The sequence below is a fragment of the Lepisma saccharinum genome, chromosome 23 (assembly GCF_977018435.1).
Source record: "Lepisma saccharinum chromosome 23, izLepSacc3.1, whole genome shotgun sequence".
NCBI classification, from domain to species: domain Eukaryota; kingdom Metazoa; phylum Arthropoda; class Insecta; order Zygentoma; family Lepismatidae; genus Lepisma; species Lepisma saccharinum.
The window spans coordinates 40,328,523-40,342,579 of record NC_139251.1 but is presented as its reverse complement, the minus strand read 5'-3'; the positions used below and the strand labels follow the sequence as shown (position 1 = coordinate 40,342,579).

At 39.9% G+C, this 14,057-nt stretch overlaps 1 protein-coding gene across 7 annotated transcripts in view; it reads left to right on the top strand.

Annotated features, from left to right (window-relative positions):
- Pkn (serine/threonine-protein kinase N) overlaps window positions 1–14,057 on the top strand; it is a 183,958-nt gene that overhangs the window by 129,493 nt on the left and 40,408 nt on the right. For 3 of the 7 annotated variants that reach the window (XM_083144599.1, XM_083144601.1, XM_083144597.1), the window contains exon 12: window positions 1,054–1,125. The exons of 2 other annotated variants lie outside the window; for them this stretch is intronic. In XM_083144599.1, the coding sequence (XP_083000725.1) occupies window positions 1,054–1,125 (72 nt within the window). The remainder of the gene's footprint in view (window positions 1–1,053; window positions 1,126–14,057) is intronic. 2 more of the 7 variants (XM_083144602.1, XM_083144598.1) reach the window with 1 other exon arrangement.

The following is a 14,057-nucleotide window of genomic DNA, read 5'->3' as shown; positions in this document are numbered from 1 at the left end:
ACGAACACTGTTGAATTCTCTTCTTAAACAATTATGTAATTATTTCATGTGTCTTTTGTGGAAAAATTACTTGATTCGCCTATCGATTTTGGCGACTCACTGTCAGACAGCAGCATTTGTGAATGGTGACACAAGTCGCCAAAGTCTGTAGACAAGTACTTTTTTTGCAACAAACACAAAATCATCATCATAATTGTGTAAGAGAAAAAAATTTCCTTTGCGTTGTGAAAAGTTTAAATATGATGGGACTAGTTCCCCCAATTTAGTGCCATTAAATGCTCCTTCCTTTAAGGAAATAAGTAATTCTTCAATTGTACTACAAAATAGACCCTAAATTTTGTACATTTAATCGGTGGCCATTCAGCATTATTTTGTTCTGTCTTTACACTTGAATATTACATTGTTTTATACATGAAACAAGCAATGGTGATGGAAGATTCTTTTAATATGCACTTCACTTCATACTAAAATATTTGCTCTTCAGTTGTATTATCCTTTGCATTTTGAATTTTCTGTATGCTTTCATGCAAATATAGTGCATGTAGGTCGGGGAAGATAGGGCTTTTTAATGCACCTTCATTACGCATGTGGAGACTTTATTTTTATTTATCCTTTTTGGTTGCAATTAAGTTTCGCACTTCCCACTGCACCTCTAATTTGAAATAATATTATACCCATTCTCTAACTAAATGTATGATTTTTAAAAAAATAAATGTATGATTTTTAAAAAACCTTGTAAAAGTACATTGAAATAAATCATAATGTTTCAAGTTGAAGCAAACCGTTCATTGCATGTGTATTTGACCATGAAATGCGATTTGATTCTATTTTACCTTTCCGTTTTTTAAAAAAGAAGTTTTTTATTAAAACTTTAAAACTGAAACTAATGAAATATTAATAACTTGCATTCAGCACATAAAACTTCATTGATCAGTTACAGGATTAATTGTAACCAACATGAGTTTAATCTTTTGGTAAAAGAAAAAAATACTATGAAAAAGCATAAAGATAAGACAAGGGAATGAGTATAAGTTGTACACTTTCTCTTTCCAGCAGCAATTTGACAACATGTCACGAAATATGTACATGGCTGTTGTGACTGAGAAGCCAGTTGTTCTTATACAGGTGAGGCATAATGCCTTTTGTGTTGTGCACTTAATTTGTTGTCTATTTCAGTTTACCGGCAACCAACAAAATAATACTTTTTTTTTTTTCCAAACCACTCGTACACTTTGTGTATATATAAACAACTAGCCACGCACTATGTAATTAGAGATTGAAATTGATGTACATGACAAATTACTGGGAAAACATACATTTAGTGATAAAACATTTTTTATAGCATTAATTAATTTTCCAAATGGATTTTCTTGGGACATTTTTTTAAATGGTCATTTATTTTCATTTAAATGCATATTATTATTCTTTTTAAATGTCTGTTGTACTACTGGTTGAAATATGTTGTGTGATGTAGTGATCCATTTGTCAAGAATTTTATTCATTTCAACACACTATTGCATTGAACCTGGTGAAGTGATTTGTGACAGTTTCTACAAGTAAGCAAATCACTTGTAGCAGTGATTACTTATTGACAACTCCTGATTTTTCAAAATATAATTCGTACTTCAGAGCAAAATTTGAGAAAATTTTGTGAAATTTGTACTCGAAGAAGGCATGTGAGAGGTCATTACCAATCCCAACTTCAAGAAATTACTTCCTGATTTTCAGGTTCCTGAACAGCTGAGAAATTCCAAATGGTTATGTATTAGAAGTGCATAATTATCGAAGTTTTCCAGTTATTGCATCGAAAATTGGGTGGAAAAAACAAGTTTTATTCCAGATATTCTGAAATCTTATCGCTTTGGGGAAAAACATGTAAAATTAGAATTTTACTCCATTGTGTGGAAATCTTGAATATGTTTCATACAGTGTTTCTCTGGAAATGGTGTAAAACTTCCTACACCAAATTCATAGATTGTTTTATTTCCTGTTCGGATCCCATCCTGACCAAAAGCATTCTGTCCCACAGGCCCCTACCTGCGATAGTAATAGATAATGGGGTGTACTAACATTATGCTTGTGGAGGGCATTAGGTCAAAGCCATCACTAGATGTGAGCAGGCCTAGTGCAAAGTAAAATACATGTATCCAATAACTAAAGTTGTTTGGATGTATTCAGCGTCAGTTTTACAATGTCTGGTCAACTGATGTCTGATGGAGATCGATCTTTCAATGAGGCAGTCATGTTTGTTTGCAAGTACCAGTTACATTGCTGACCGTTGGATAAAGCATGGATTTAGTTAATTGCCTCTCAGCTTTCACTTGAGGTAACTGCACATTGCAAGACTCAAAATTGCAATAACATCTGGTTATTTGCAAACCCATACTGTAATCGCACATTGAAAAACTGGTCCTCAGGGAGTGTAAAATAAATCTGAAATCTTGATTTGTAATTCTGAGGCTTCGCCGTTTTATATAATATATACAGGACATCCAAAAAACAAGTTCCAATTGGCCATAAAATGAAACAAGAAAGTCAGTAGTAATTGACATATATTGATAACCTACTTTTTGACATATTCTGTGAAACCATATTTGTCGTTTGGCACGAGGTTGGCTGTACAAGGGGAGGGGGAGATCTTCCACAGGAGGGGGATGTTTTTTGAAGATCTTCCACTTGAAATGATGCAAAAGAGCCTGTATGCTCTCAGCTGTATTGGGTTGTGCACATTGTATCTGCCATCCATTAATTGTCTGTTCCATCATCTGACTATACTGTCACTCATGTTGCCAGGTCCGTACACCTCGCACAATTGCTGGTCGATCTCTTATTCTGAGCATACAAAAATCTGATTACAGCACACAGTCTATATTAGACTGTATGAGGGCTGCTATCTAACTTCAAGCACTGTCAAAAAATTAACAGTGCTGCAAGTGCAACGGATTACAGCCACATACCACATCTTCCTGACTATGTACATGTATCACACTCTACCACTAGCACCACGTACGGATCATAGGCGTAGCTAGAACTTTATATTTTGTTGTGCATAAAGAAAAAAAAATGAGGTCTTGCACCTTTTTAAAAGCATTTTTTGCAACACAATCTCTTGGCTCTTTAACTGCACTGATGTTTGTAAAGGAATATAAATTCACTAAATGACAGTGTTGGAAATTTCTGAATATATGTAGTAGAGAAAAATCAAATTGCATAGAAATTACACACACACAAAATGTTCATAAATGTTTCAAACAAATACATCAAAATACAAGTCATCTATAACAAGAGACGTCTGTCAAAAGGTACAATGTTCTTAAACTCATCAATAACTTCATTTACATCAATAGACTAAGCTTTTTCCTGTTCCACAAATAGCAAGAGCAGGGCTTCCAATCTTTCCTGCTTCTGAGTTGCTCTTAATTTAGTTTTAATTCTTTAAGCTTGGAGAAAGCTCTCTCACACGTGCAGCTTGTGACAGGTATAGAAGAAAAGCACTGCAGTACAGAGTAGAATGCAGTAAATATCTTCTTTCTCCAATGACATCAAAAAATCGAAAAACTATAGACACGCGTTTCATCAGCGATAATGCACACGTTTGTACCAAGTAATGACATTTTCAACTTACTGCCGCTTATTTTCTCTCTTATTGAAATATCTGTCTTTAATCCTCTTTGATAAAGCAGCCCATTAGGGTGTGCCTAGGCACACCCGGCACACCCCGTAGCTACGCCTATGGTACAGATGCCATCAGAACTTCCCTTTGGATGCCCTTTGTATATAATAATTAATGTGCAGTGACTTTGTTAGTCCTCTTTCAGTCTACACAAATGACCCTTTTCCTTTCAAAATTATCTTGTATTCTATTTCATTGTTAAGTCACCCTGCCACCCTTTATAATTAAGCTGTATATCAATCATTCTTTCAATACTGGTTTGTCCATGTGCATGGAATAAATTTACATTTCTTGCATATAAACTTACATTTCCATATACTAATGTCATTCTGTAAATAAATTGTACATACACACTAGTTCTTCTGTCAATATTAAAATACACTATATTGACAATAATGACCATCCACCTGTAGGAATATGCTTACCTGGAGCTACTTTGGTGTCAGTATGGGGTAGGTGTGTCCTTTGCTGCTATCACAGCCTTTAACCTTCGAGAAAGGTTTGCGGTAAATGTCGGCCTGTAGTTGCTTCCATTCCTCCTTCAAAATGGTGAACAACTCAGTGTCTGTGTTTGGATGGTTTGGCCTGGATTTCAACCATCGCTCTTCAATTGTCCTGCATATGTTCAGTATCGTTGATATCAGAGCTCTGAGATGACCAGTAGAGTTCAATCACTCTGTTATGGCTCCTGTTTTATGGACATGCTCATTGTCATGCTGGAAATTAGAGGGCCACTTCCGAACTGTTCCCACGAGGTGGAGAGTACGGAGTTGTCTAATGTTGCATGATAGGCATCTGCATTCAGGGTTCCAGGCACCAAAACCAGGGGACCAAGACCATAGTACAAAGAACAGCCCCATACCATAATTCTACCTTTGCTGAATTTCACAGTGGGGACAATACACTCTGGTAAAAACTGCCCCCTGGGCATTTGCTGCATCTCTCGCATGGAATCCCAGTGCCACCACTTCCCGATGCCATTCCAAATTCTGTGGCCATATTGTCCAATGAAACTTGCCCGTTCAACTTCACTACACATCGGAGCAATCGCTGATTCCTATTGGTTATTTTTTTTGTCCGCCTCGGTCTTGGTTGTGGTATTATCACACCCTTGCATTTCTATTTCACCACTACATCACTGACTGTTGCGCGTGGTATCTGGAACCTGTCCGAAATCTCAGATAGAATTCCCCAATCAGTGGGCACCGATAACCATACCCCGTTCAGCCTCACTCAGCTGGCTTTGCCTGCTCAGTTTGACTGCTGGCAGCAGTATCTGCATCTACATTGCACTTACAGCCCTTCATGAGTCATTCTAATGACTCATGATGTGTATTGATGATGTATGGGCATCGGGTCATAAAACTGTTCCAAAACGTGGATGTTCACATTGAACATAAACCACAAGCCAGTTGAAATGGACAAATGCCCTTGTTGCTCCTGAGGGTCGGCTCTGCATTAGTATTTTGAGGATACTAACCAACATATCTTTATGTTATTGCTGTCTGTCTCTCTGTGCATTTACCCACAGATGTCAACTATCAATCTCTGTGAGACTGCCAGAGCTGCAAATGCAAATTTAGTGAACTGGCTCATCTAAAATAGTGTTGCAATGCTACATAAAATTAACTTGTGCTGTCTGGATGTGAGATTATACAATTGATTTAAAGTGATCTGTCTGATATCGTGGAAAGTAACAAATGTGAAATTGAAGACTTGGTAAATTTCACACTTTTTGAAAGCAATCATGTGACCAAACTTTCTTTAGAAAATATTGTCATGAATGCTTGCATTTATCAGCATAGAGAAAATGCAGTAGGTGGTGAATGCCTATGCAAATTATCCTGTTGGGAATGTTTTATGAGAATTTTCTTAACTGGAGTGGTAGTATCACCCCCCCCCCCCATTACTCACACTTTGACCCTTGCTGATTGAGAAATAATCTTCCGGGTGGCCTTGCATCTGATGGCTGTTGTCATGGGCGTAACTTGGGACCTAATTTTGAGGAGCAGAATCAAACTGGGACTAATACGAGGGCAATTCGGAAAAAAACCTCAGTTTGCGCATGCGCGAGAAATGTCCGGGAAGAGCGACGTCAGTCCTGTGGCAGTATGTGCAGTAGTCCAGTAGACAGTGAGCAGTGGAAGGAGAAGGTTGTGTTGCAGTTCACTCGTCCGTTACAACAATTGAAAATGAACGTTCCAATAGCAAAGCCCGCCAAATGTGAAGTGCGTGTCGTAATTCGATTTCTGTGTGCGAAAAATCTTTCGGCGGCTGCGATTCATCGCGAACTGTGTGATGTTTACGGACCAAACGTGATGAGTGACAGTGTCGTATGTGAATGGTGTCGCATGTTTAAAGATGGACGAACCGACGTGCACAATGCGGCAAGAAGTGGGGGCCCATCTGTAGTCAGCAACGAACTCATGGAGGAAATTGACAAAACTGTCCGTGAAACCCGTCGGTTCACGATATCGGAACTTTCTCTGCACTTTCCCCAACTTTCTCGGACTGTTTTGTACGAGGTGGTGACAGAAAAGTTGGGGTACCACAAGTTCTGTGCTGGTTGGGTTCCAAAACTCCTTTCGGAGGAGCACAAAAAAAACAGAATGGGCTCTGCTTTGGACTTTCTGTCGCGTTATGCCGAAGAAGGAGAACAATTCCTTAACAGAATTGTGACTGGCGATGAGACCTGGGTGTCGTACGTGAACTCTGAAACCAAACAGCAATCAATGGAGTGGGGACATACGCACTCACCAAAGAAACCCAAAAAGGCTCGGCGAACATTGTCTGCCAGAAAGGTTATGGCAACAGTCTTCTGGGATGGGAAAGGTGTACTGTTAGTGAAGTTCATGGAGCGTGGATCGACCATCACTTCAGAAGTCTACTGTGAAACATTATGACAACTCAGACGAGCCATCCAGAACAAGCGTCGGGGCATGCTGACTTCCGGTGTGGTGTTGGTTCACGATAACGCTCGCCCGCACACGGCTGGACGTACTCAAGAACTTTTGGAGCAGTTCCACTGGGATGTTTTTGGTCATCCTCCCTATAGCCCAGATTTGGCACCGAGCGACTACCACCTCTTGAGGCACATGAAACAGTGGCTTGCATCGCACCGCTTCGACAATGACAATGTGCTTCACGATGCTGTTAGCAGGTGGCTTCATTCCCAGGCGGCAGATTTTTTTGCAGAAGGAATTTCAAACCTTGTAAAACGTTATAACAAGTGCCTCAATTTGAATGGTGATTATGTTGAAAAGTAATGTCATGTTGTAAGTTTCAAATGTATACAATACAAGTTCTGTATCTACGAATGTGTGTCATTGTTAACCAAACGGAGGTTTTTTTCCGAATTGCCCTCGTATTTAATGTGCAGAATCAAACTTGGGCCTAATTTTGACGGGGCAGAATCAGACTTGGGGTCTAATTTTGAGGGGATAGAATCAAACCTGGGGCTGAAATTTAGGGGAAGACACTCGAAAAGTTTTCCATCCCATAAAAACAGCGTCCAATATTATAATAAATAACTGTGACGTTTGCGAAATCACAAATATTACTCTTTCTTACTTTCATCCTCAGGTCCCCAAACTTGTAAATTTTAATAAACCTGAAAATTTGGGGGGCGCTTGCCCCCCTTGCCCCCGTCAAGTTACGCCTATGGCTGTTGCGATGACAGTTGACTATTATAGCAGAAAGTTGGGGGAGGAGGGGGAAACGAAAGAAAGCATACGTGTGGTAATTCGATTCAGATATCGTTCTTTCCTGAATATTTTGCTTCCTCGGAAAATTCTCAGCCAGGAACATCACTATTCTGGCTGAAAGTGCAATTTGCACATGTTAGGTAACATGCTGCTTTAGCAAGGGAAAGGTAAAACAATAGCTATCACTCGTTCCCATGCAATCCTATTTTCCGTTGTATGTTCTTTATACATGTGAACTGGCTAAGAATTGCGAGCAAGTTGCGGCAACAGTGTTCTAAAAGTGTCAAAACAAGCTGCGACTTTTTGTGTTTTGTTCAGAAAGAAAAAGATGTAAGAGTTGCAACAATGCTACCACGTACTTTCTATAAATGTCTCCACGTGAGATGGCTAATGGCCACACAGGCAGAGGAAAACGCTGCAGGAGATAGTCTAGCGATGTTGCCAAAATTCCTGATTGCCTCGTCTTTGATAGAAGCAGCTTCAATACCCGTGATGCAGATTGTCTTGTCTCGCATGTCTCTACTGTGAACCATGCATATGGGCCCGTCGGCAAGCTGTATAGGTTGAAACGTTATTTTAAAAATTATAGCTTTGTCAAAAAACTTCTCCTTCTCTGTTGGCCTTTCCCATCTCCGTTCAATAACGTAATGTGCTTCAGTTTTTACTTCCTTTGCGTAGGTGATGCCTAAAATTGGAGAGTTTCTTTTATTATACTGGTTGCCTTTCCAGCTAACGGCAGACCTTCGTGGCTATTTCTGGCTCTTTCTGTTCCCCAATCACCTTCCAGGGGGGTGTGGCGTGATGGGTGTCAAAAAGCTGTAGGGATAACCCACTCCTGAAGCAACGTTGCAAGCGTTCTTCTGTTTTTACCTCTTGCATACCGACCTGTGGGTGGTCGTCGCAGAAACTTCATTGTGTTGGGCCACGTGTGCAGTTCTGCCATTAACCCCCGTTGTTTTCTGGTGCTGACGACGTCATTGTCTTTTGCAGTACGTTTGGCAAAATGTGGTGTAGCCGAGGCTCTATTGTTTCGTCCCACTGTGTTCGGTGCTTGTGACTCGAAAATGCCCGATGTCAACCGAAGGAAATTCAACTGATCGCTGATTTAGCTGTTTCCAAGCCGCCAGCTGGAAATGCGACCAGTCTAGTCTTGGGAAATGTATGCAGAATGTGGAAAATCAGTTTTTTTGCCCATTGTCTTGAAATACGTTGACCGAAAACTCTCTGAAGATTTGTAGTTGCTATAATATTTTCACTCCTAAAAACTCCAAATATACGGAACTTAATTAAACCATTGTCAAATTCCAACTGAAGCAATGCCTCAACACACTTGTCAGTGATATTCACCAGTGGCGTAGCGTTGTAGTACACCCGGCGTTCCCAGATTTAAAATTTCAAAAATGCGTAAATGCTGTAAATAGAAAGTAAAATTTGACTAATTTCATATATGTTTGACCTTCATGGCATTATAATAGCTATTTTTCGCGATCCGCTTGCAACGCTCCACTAACAACACTCGTTCTAGCATTTTTTGCAATCCCTTTCCTGGCCGGACGCCGGGCAGGTTGGGCGTAAAATATGCCTTGCTGCCTTTCTGGAGCGAAAGCTTGGATCTGTACAGCACGCGCGGAAATGTTCTCTCGTACGCCTGCGTACGGAGCAGAGGGCTACGCTTCGTGATTGGTTCATGTGGCCCTTCCTGCCTTCTGAAGCAGACGACAGCGGTATAATTTCTACCTACCTGGTTCTTCGCGCTCATATCACTCGTGCTATGTGATGCTACAATACGCAATATTGAGTGACGTAACTTTACCAAACTCAAATATACCACTTCTTAATGGCCACTGCATTGTATAATTTATCGCACGAACAGCGATGTGCATTAAAAGCTAAATGATCAACATAGTTTTTTGTCAAATAAGTTGGTGAAGTCCTCGTGGCAGAAGTTCAGCCTGTGACTGCTCTACCACTTAACCCGCAAAACCATTATTTTTTTAAATTATTATTTTTTCGTTATTATCTAACTGCTTAATATTGTGTCAATGGAAATGTTTAGCATTCATTTGAAAACTTAACATCGAATGATCTCTGGACAAAATTATTATAAAATGTTCATCAGCATTCTCAAGATGTAATAAACAGTGGTCTGAATTACTAATCGGCACTGTTACGTCAATAGAGTGTACGATAGTTGGATCATCCGCCCACCTCCGTGTCAGAGTGTTTTGCACAGCGTGCCAAGACGACAGAGGCCCCTGATTCGAATCCCGGCGTGAGCACGGGTGTTCTTTGTGAGTGACCCTTCTTCAATATCATCTCATATTCGTATTCGCGATTAACCAAAAATGGTAGAAAAGCGAAGTAAAGTAAACCAAATCAATCAGTAGTTGGATCATCCACAACAATGACGTCTATTATTGTACAGACGCTTGTGATTCAGGTAGGTTTTATAATGATTTGCGTCATACCGAAAGGTTTAAAACATTTGTTGCAAAGTGAGGCATCTCATGTTCTAGCTAAAACATGCATGGATGATGTTTTATTGAAAACCCAGCTGACTTCAGGCAAATAAACAATACCTGTGGCGACTAATACCATAAGTAAATTATTAAGCAAAAAAGGGCCGACCCTTCCTTCGGACTTGGCGTTCCCACCCGAAATGCCCATGCTACGCCACTGATATTCACTAAGTTCGTATGCTTATTAAACTGTTATTGCTATTAACTCTACTTACACAATACTTTAACAAGTCCTCTGTCGCTGGTTCTATGACCGAGCGCATTAAGTGATGGACTTTCGACCTCGTCACCGAAGTTTCCGGGTTCATGTCCCGGCCTCGTTCTGTGTGTGCCCCTTCATCAACTTCAGAGCATCACTCATCCAGGCGTCGCGATTAACCAAAAGTGACGAGAGAAAACGTAAAATAAGACAAAACTTATGAATATTTCATGAAGCCCATAAATCGTCTGTAATGCGTAAAAAAATATTGTCCTTTCATTAGTTCGATAAATACCCACGGAGACCAGATACACATCGAAAATTATTGCAAGCGACTCCACAGCTGTATTTTATTCATGTTTGTTTGTACTTCGTACAAAACTTTTTTATATATATATACACGTTAGTAACTTTCCTCATATTGAACGTTCTTGTGGAGCATGATTTTCTTGTTTAATGTTTCAAAAATATAGACAAAGTTAATGCCCAGTGTAAGATTCATATGTGTATCGCTTTTTGTACAAAATGAACGTACGTTCACTCTTGGTCGCGTAACTTTTTGGAAACCCTGTATAAGCCGAAACTCTCCCTGTCGTGCAGAGACATTGACGTAAACTTGTCACCTGTTTGCATGTACACGCATGACCATTAACAGGGGAATCAGACCCAATTCATTTCAATCGCTATATCCCGTGTTCAGGCCCGTACCCAGAATTTTTTTTGAGGGGGGGCAGAACCATAGGCAAATATTCATAACTTTTCTCATATTATACACTGTTTATACTATATATGTATGTGGGGGGAGGAGTGTATGGGAGAGGGTGGTTAGAGAAATTTGCTCATTTTGCTACGAAATGTTGAAGAACAGCATTTTCTAACCTATAGGGGCTATCCACGAGTAAACAAAAACCTATCGAACGGCACAATCGATTGTGGAACTGTAGCACAACTACTTCCGGTTCACGGCGGCCGGGTAATTCAAGCGCGTGAAGTGGCTTTTCTTCTCGTCTTGTATATCTGATGAAATGTGTCATATAAAAGCACTTGACGACGAGGAGAAGAAGAGAGATCTGGACAAAGTAGAGACCTGTTCATATCAATTGAATGAGCAACTAGGAAGTAATTCGGCATTATTCCAGGATGAGATCCATTTGCTGACCGTCGTTGCATTTGGCGATATTTGTAGCCTACATGTTTCATAGAAAGTATTTTTTCCTACAGAGCGAGAGCGCTTAAAGCATGTAAATCTTTGGATGCATACATTTATGTTTTAAGTGAAAAAAGTGCGAGATGTACGAACATATAAAAAGTGGAAAAGGAGCTCTTTCCTTCTTTCTTCAGTCAGGGCGAGTCAGAGGGATGCGGCAATGCACACTTGTTTCGTTCCCGTTTGAACGCAAAAATACAAAACGCTAATTTTATTTTAAGTCAATTTTCTGCCATTTGTGTTAAACATGACGATGAAGATGAGTAATAAACTGAAAAAATTAATGATTGGACAAACACAAGGACACACCATTGCCTGACCAGTGTTCAAACCTAGGACCTATTCTCTATCAATATTGAAGAGATTTCCATTGCAAAAGACGAAAGTTAATAATAGTACCCGCACTTAACACAAAAAAATTATTATTTTGGTTGGTTACACACAATAATATTTTTTTCTGGATACACAAAAATTTAATACAGTTCGCATGTTCTTCAAGAACGTAACGTGTAAACCTGACTGACTATGACCGAGCATATTTTGAAAGGAAAAGTAATATTTTGCTCATATCAATAAAACAGAGCGAAAATCGAGATTTGAGTAATTTCTCGTCTACCTTTAATGAAGTGCAAGGGATGTGGGACGCAAAGTTTTTGGTTGGGAAGGAATTAGGACAGGGTATTTTTAAAGTCCTCACGTTCAAAACTGGGAAAAATAATGTTGTTTCCCGATTAATTGGGAGATTATAGGTGCGGAAAATATTCAAAATTGCCCGATACTAAAAAAATGTTAATTATACACACAATTTCACCCTCGGGTGATGATTTTGCATTTCTGGAATAAAAACTGCTAAGTTCAATAAATTTCGGACATTTAGAACAAAAATGATGTAGGGAATATACTATTTTTAAACTCTATTATTTAGATTTTCCGAAGTCTGGATCGGTCCCGACTTTTTGGGTTCCTGCACATCCGTCGTCATAACTGCGGAGTCTACTCCTGCTAATGGGTTTCCCATTTTCACGCTTGGCGGCTTGAAGGCAATAATTTTGGCGCCCTAGATCTCGAGGAAATGGATGAAGAGAGATCTGTGAAAGATTATTTAGCCCTGATCGTAGTTTACATCCTTCTTGTACACACCCATTCGTTCCTTTCATACATGACACAATCTCAGCTCCCTTTAGCGGCATGTTGTGAGCCTAGGAACCGGAAGTTGTTGTGCTACAAGTATGGCGTTCGCGCGAAGGCACTTCCTTCCGGTGGATAGCCTCTATATGTAGACAACCCCGTGACAAATATTTGCAGTTGACTCTGACATTTGTTTCTGTCAGAGAGCGAGAAGAAAAATTGTGATACAGGTAGACCAGCGGCGGCTCGTGGTCTGGCTCTATGGGTGTGTACTTCAGTCTATCGTCGAGAAGTGTTATACCACCCCTGTGAAATACACCCGTTTTTGCGTACATAATGAATCTTAATATATTGGCAATAGGGCTATGACAGAGTTATACGTATTTCATGATTTTTTTTTTTACAAATTTCAAATATTTCTGAAATTATCCAGCCAATCACGAGAAGAGCGATGTTATTGTGCAGTATGTAATTCAGCATTCGATAACCTGACAAAATCACTCAAAACATAGAAATACCGATCAACAATATCAATATTATTGTCGATTTGCAAAATATTTCATAAAAACTTTCTCCCCGGCTCTGCTGATATTAATGAACAAGGAGAATAATAACATTGGCGTACACCAAAGAAGCCGATCCAACTAACACATGCAGGAAATCAGTTGTAATCTATCTAGCTGTTGTTTATTTCTAATGACAGACTGATCAAACCAAGCGAAATCAAGAGAATAATACATCTTAAAGCAAATAACAGTACACACTAAGTTCACACTGCCCTGCTTCGTAATCGTACTTCAGAATTTTCCTTCTCTTCCGCCGTATCCACATATTACTGCAGTTGCTACAGGCTTTGTATCTAACTTCCCTCCAAAAATTCAATAACGTTCAGTCTGCTTTGCCTATGTACAGTTTCCCTATTCATCATGAAATCGAACACTTTGCACTGAAACAGGAACGACCTTTTGACAGCGTTAAATATTTTTTAACGCAGTAACAGCCACACACTGCGAAACAGCTGACTATTTGATGCACGCTCTCTCCCCGCGGGTAGATAATTCGTCTACTGCACCACAGAGGCCGTTTATTTTGACGAAGATGCACGAAGGAAAGGCATGCTTAAAACACCCGTTTTGGTTTCAGTTGCCCTCTCCTCCTTTTCTTCCTCTGTTATGCTCGGGACAACATACCATCGAAATTTCCCTTTCATAAAAAAATCCCTCAATTTGCGATGATGTATGGGTTGCATCGACTGCGTCACACGATCTCCAATGGAATGGGTTTGCAACACTACATTTGCTCGCACACAGATCGCTGCGTTCACAGCCTTCCTAAATGATGTAACCTCCTCTCACACGGCGCTCAAGCCAAAACACCCAATCAGCGTCCTCTACGTGACTGCTGAAACAGCGTCATAGCGAGCGAAACTACCTTTGTGTTCCAGCCCCGATCGCGGCCTGGTCTACCCGGGTTGATATCACGGATCGCAGACTTCTCCACCATCTCTCTTGGTGGAGCGGCGTGGGAACACTTGATGTTTCGAAGGAGATAGTTCAATAAATAAGTATAATAATAATAATTTGCATTACGTATTTACAGGGTGGCGCACGAAATGTCTTACCATTTG